Below are 5,768 nucleotides of genomic sequence, written 5' to 3' on the forward strand. Positions count from 1 at the left end.
GAAGGAAGGAAGGAAGGAAGGAAGGAAGGAAGGAAGGAAGGAAGGAAGGAAGGAAGGAAGGAAGGAAGGGAAGGAAGGAAGGAAGGAAGGAAGGAAGGAAGGAAGGAAGGAAGGAAGGAAGGAAGGGAAGGGAAGGGAAGGGAAGGGAAGGAAGGGCCCAGGATCATCAGCTGCTCCAAATGCTCGACACTAGCTTCACCAGACAGTCCCAGATGCAGCCTCTCACAAGTTCTCTCTTCTCCCCATAGGGATCCCAAACAAATGGCCACAGAAAATCACTCCATGGTGGTGACAGAGTTCATTCTCCGGGGACTGACAAATCGACCCGAGCTCCAGCTCCCCCTCTTCCTCCTCTTCCTGGGGATCTACTCGGTCACCACGATGGGGAACCTGGGCATGATAGCGCTGATCCGCCTGAATGCTCAGCTTCACACCCCCATGTACTACTTCCTCAGCAACCTGTCCCTCGTGGACCTCTGCTACTCCTCCGTCATTACCCCCAAAATGCTGGTGCACTTCGTGTCAGAGAAGAACGTCATCTCCTACGCGGGGTGCATGTCACAGCTCTACTTCTTCCTTGTGTTTGTCATCGCGGAGTGCTACATGCTGACAGTGATGGCCTACGACCGCTATGTTGCCATCTGCCGGCCTTTGCTTTACAACATCATCATGTCTCATCACGTCTGCTCCCTGCTGGTGGCTGTGGTCTACGCCATGGGGCTCATTGGCTCAACCATCGAGACCGGCCTCGTGTTAAAGCTGCCCTATTGTGAGGTCCTCATCAGTCATTACTTCTGTGACATCCTCCCCCTCATGAAGCTCTCCTGCTCCAGCACCTACGTTGTCGAGGCGGTCGTCTTTTTCTTAGCTGGATTCAACATCATCGTCACCAGCCTGACAGTCCTCTTTTCCTACGCCTTCATCTTCTCCAGCATCCTCCGCATCAGCACCACAGAGGGAAGGTCCAGAGCCTTCAGCACCTGCAGCTCCCACCTTGCGGCTGTGGGGATGTTCTATGGGTCGACGGCATTCATGTACTTAAAACCCTCCACCGCCAGTTCCCCGGCCCAGGAGAGCGTGGCCTCTGTGTTCTACACCACAGTGATCCCCATGCTGAACCCCCTCGTCTACAGCTTGAGGAACAAGGAGGTAAAGGCTGCCATTCAGAGAACACTGCAGAGAAAAATGTTTTGATGCAAAAGTTTTTCTTCCTCGATTTGAAAAGTAAGTTGTTACAAACGCCAGCGAGAAGCCCTCTGAATGCCCAACCACAATGGGGAGCCATCACTTTTCTCTACTTTTTAATTTTTTTAATCCTCACCCAAGGATGTGTTTATTGAGTTTAGAGAGAGGGAAAGGGAGAGAGAAACATCGATGTGAGAAAGAACATCAATTGGTTGCCTTCAGAACACGCTCTGACCAGGGACCGAACCCACAGCCTGGCTATGTGCCTTGACTGGGAATTGAACCCACAACCTTTTGGTGTATGGAGTGAGGCTCCAACCAACTGAGCCACACAGGCCAGGTTTTGAGAGCTTACTCTGAGTCATGCAACTCTTCTAAATGCTTTATATGTATTATTTTAATTAACCCTTACAATAGATAGGTACCATTGTTATCCCCATTTTACAGATTTGGAAACTTGGTTTAGTCACTTGTTCAAGGTCACATAGCTGGTAAACAAAGACACTGGGATTTAAACTCAAGCCTAAGTGACTCCAAAGCCCACACTCTTGGCTCTCAATCGTTATCCCCTTTGCTTTAGGCCAGTGGTCGGCAAACTGCGACTCTTTGACTAATGAGTTTGCGGACCACTGACCTAGACTCTCGATCCCAATAATTACAGGCTGTTGTTGTTCCTTGTGATTAAGCCCCTATCCCAGTGGTCTGAAAACTCATTAGTCAACAGAGCCGCAGTTTGCCAACCGCTGCTTTAGGCCAATACTCCCTTTGAACAGCCTATAAAGCTTGCCTAATTATGCTCTTCCACATTTCAAGTGCCTCCTGAAAATAATTTCCCAGCCTCCCATTTTTATCATCCGCCCTAGCCTCTTCCCATTTACAAAAACTTCTTCAGGATGACGGAGGAAAGATTACACTAGAGTCACCAACTCAATCTGGTTTTAGAACTGCGAGTCCCACGTCCTGGGAGACCACTCGATCCCAAACCAACCAGAATGCTTGTCCATCCAAGGTCACATGCTGCAGAAGCTCTTCCTGCTTAAACAACTGACAGACCTACTGCCAACCTCACTCAGTGAACCCAGTGGCCACAGGACAAAGTTCCTCCCTGCCCCCCTTGCTTATAACGACATCAAGGATATGGGATTTGTGGAATCCTCTTGTTATCTCTAGCTATTTTGGGTATAATATTCTGCCAGCCAATGGTTTACTATGAGAAACAAAAATAACTCTAGTTTTCTCAAGCAGAAAGATATTTCATACAGGGAATGACTTGTTTACAGTTTTTGAACGACTGAAGAAGGGATGAGGGAGCCCCCAAACTGACTCTGAAATTGATGTGACCCAGAGGTCAGGAAGCTCACGTCTGTCACCAGGAGCAGTGCCTCTCACATTCACAAAATTGGTAACTACACAACTGGACCCGAGTTTGAAATGCAGATTTGGGGGGCCTGCTCCACACCCACAGGATTACTGGGTGGGGCCCAGCAGTCTGTGTTTTCATAAGCCTTTGGATAATTCTGATACGTACTGAAGTGAGAACCACCTCACTCCCACCTTCCAAATCTCACACTGATTCGCATCCAGGGCTCCAGCTACAAGCGAAACTGGGATATGTAATTTTTATTTATTTTATGTTTTAAAATATATTTTTATTGATTTCAGAGAGGAGGGGAGAGAGAGAAAGAGATAGAAACATCCATGCTGAGAGAGAATCATTGATTGGCTGCCTCCTGCACAACCTTGACTGGGGATTGAGCCTGCAACCCAGGCATGTGCCCTGACTGGGAATCAAACAGTGACCTCCTGGTTCATGGGTCAATGCTCAACCGCTGAGCCACGCTGGCCGGGCGGATATGTAATTTTTAGCTCTCAGACCTGACTACCAGGAGGGTGGGAGGATTGCTGAAGAGCTGTTATGGCCAAGTGGCCATTCTACCCTTTTCTTCCTGACCTTCCTCCAGCAGGAGCTGAGACCTCTACCACTACAGGTCCCCTCTAACTAGAAGAAAATGTAGGGAAAAAAATCTTTGTTATCTAAAGATGAGAAAACCATAAAGCCAAATAAATGGGTGAATTTGATAATATTTGCTGAATGATTTTTGTTTAGTAAAGGACACGGGGGATAGACTTAACAGAAAGGTAACAAAAAGGAAGAAGATATCAAACTGGCATGTTTTAGGAACTTCAACATCAACAAAAACAAAATGGGCACAGCATATAGAACAAACAGTTTACAGAACAGAAAACCCAAAGTGCCCCTCAGCATACGAGGAGATGCTGGAACCTATTGCTAATCAGAGGAAGTGCAAAAATCAAAGAAGTCGTGTCTTTACACCCACCACTGGGCAAATCAACAGGTAAACTGTAGTGGAGACTTTGCAGCCGTTAGAAGCAAAGGATTCGCTACAGGCTACATAGCTCAGAGCCATAGTGCTCTGAGAAAAGCAAGGAAGATAAAGAGACATAAAACACACTGTTATTGGCAGTGCCCTCAGCGGTCCCCAGACCTATCTCTTGCTTCAACAGTGTTTCGACGGAACAGACCCAGGGACGCCCTTTCTTCCAGCCTCCGACCACCCTCCAACCTCTTTTCCAGTCACCGCCTTCCGAACCACCTCAGCCAGCCTCACCTCTGAGACCAGCCAACACTGTTTGTTTTTTTGTTTTTGACCTTAACTCCTATTGCCCAACAACCATGAGCTCCCAAATTCGTCAGAATTATTCCACCGAGGCCAAGGCCGAGGCTACCGTCAACCACTGGCCAATGTGCATCTGCGGCCGCCCACACCTACCTCTCTCTGGGCTTCTATTTCCACCCCGACGATGTGGCTCTGGAGGGTGAGTTGGTGGAGAAGACGCTGGAGGGCGTGGAGCATCTCTTAAACATGCAAAACCTGCGAGGTGGCCGGGTTCTCTTCCAGGATGTGCTGAGGCCTCCCCAAGGTGAGTGGGGTGACACTCAGGACGCCACGGCCTTGGAGGGGAACCTCAACCAGGCCCTTGTGGAGCTGCAGGCCCTGGTTCTGCCCGCACAACCCTCATCTCCGTGACTTCCGGGAGAACCACTTCCTGGGTGAGCAGGTGAAACTCATCAGGAAGATGGGCAACACCTGGCTCCCCTCCGCAGGCGGCCGGCCCCCAGGCTGGGCTGGGCGAGTATCGAGTATCTCTTCGAAAGGCTCACCCCCAAGCACGACCAGGAGCCTGTGGAGCCCAGAGGCCTTTGAGGGGCCCCTCTGCATCCCCCTGGTGTCTGCCTTTTGCCTGAGCCTCTCCCTGAAAACTACTAGCCATTCTTTTAACCACCCTGAAAGCCCTCTTGCAAGCATTGGACCGAATGGAAACAATAAAGCCTTTTTGCAGCAAAAACAAACAAAACAAAACCAACCATGATGTTATTTATGTATATTAAAGTTACATGCACACAAACCGGGGAAAAAATACTTAGAAAGAAAAAAAATAACTAATACTCATTAGGCAGGTTAGAATGGTTACCTAGAGAGCTAAGATGCCTGCAAGTAGGGAGTGAGAAAAAACAAAACAAAAACAAAACAGAAACAAAAATTCCTTTTTCTAGCCCTAACTGGTTTGGCTCAATGGATAGAGCGTGGGCCTGCGGACTGAAGGGTCCCAGGTTCCATTCTGGCCAAGGGCACATGCCTGGGTTGTGGGCTTGATCCCCAGGAGGGGGTGTGCAGGAGGCAGCCAATCAATGATTCTCTCTCATCATTGATGTTTCTATCTCTCTCTCTCTTCCTCTCTAAAATCAATAAAATATATTTTTTTAAAAAATTCCTTTTCCTAGACCCACCCCCAGGTGCATACTAGTTAACACACCCAGGAGGCTCTGGCTCAGAGTTAGCCACTCCCCTGTTGAGTAGGGAGACAGGCCCCTACCCTTAATACTGTGGGCCCCGGGGAAAGACTCTCTAAATGTTTATTTATTTTCATTTAAAAATATTTATTTACTAACTTGATTGGGGTGACATTGGTCAACATGAACATAAAGGTTTCAGGTGTGAGTTTCTATGTTACAAGGTCTGTATATTGCACTGTGTATCCACCGCCCAAAGTCAAATCTCCTGTCACCTTATATTATGACCCCCGTGTCCCCCCACCCCCTTCTCTCTGACAACCACCACACTGCTGTTTGTGTTCACGAGTTTCAGTTTCATATCCCACATATTCTAAATATTTAGAAGTTAAAAATCAAGCTAACGAAAGGCTAAATAACTATTTTCTCCTTCCTACCTTGACAAATATACCTTCATAACTAGAGAAGACCCTGTTTAAATTTAGAAATATGAGAATTCTGAGTTCCATGCCCAGAATGAAATACCAGAGTGTTGACATAAGAATGTCCAAACCCAGTAGAGGATTTTTATGAGTTTATTTCCATCCAAACTGACAATGGCCTGGAAGCAAGACCTCAAATGCTCTTGGAAAATGACAGTCTTGCAGCTTCTTTTATGCATTTGAAACTAAGGAGGGAACAGAAGGAAGATGACAGGAAGCTGGGAGAAAGCGAGGCGGGGACTGGGTTACCGAACAGCTAAGATGACGTGCCCCATGAGGGGTGGTTA

General features: G+C 47.8%; 1 protein-coding gene across 1 annotated transcript; it reads left to right on the forward strand.

The window, feature by feature from the left end:
• Positions 1 to 261: 261 nt before the first annotated feature.
• Positions 262 to 1,194, forward strand: OR8A1 (olfactory receptor family 8 subfamily A member 1; the record flags this gene model as incomplete). The annotated part of the gene is made up of 1 exon (XM_079762733.1): positions 262 to 1,194. The coding sequence occupies one exon, from the start codon at positions 262 to 264 to the stop codon at positions 1,192 to 1,194; it is 933 nt and encodes a 310-aa protein (XP_079618859.1).
• Positions 1,195 to 5,768: the final 4,574 nt, after the last annotated feature.

The sequence above is a fragment of the Cnephaeus nilssonii genome (genome assembly GCF_951640355.1).
Source record: "Cnephaeus nilssonii genome assembly, chromosome: 22".
Classification (NCBI taxonomy): domain Eukaryota; kingdom Metazoa; phylum Chordata; class Mammalia; order Chiroptera; family Vespertilionidae; genus Cnephaeus; species Cnephaeus nilssonii.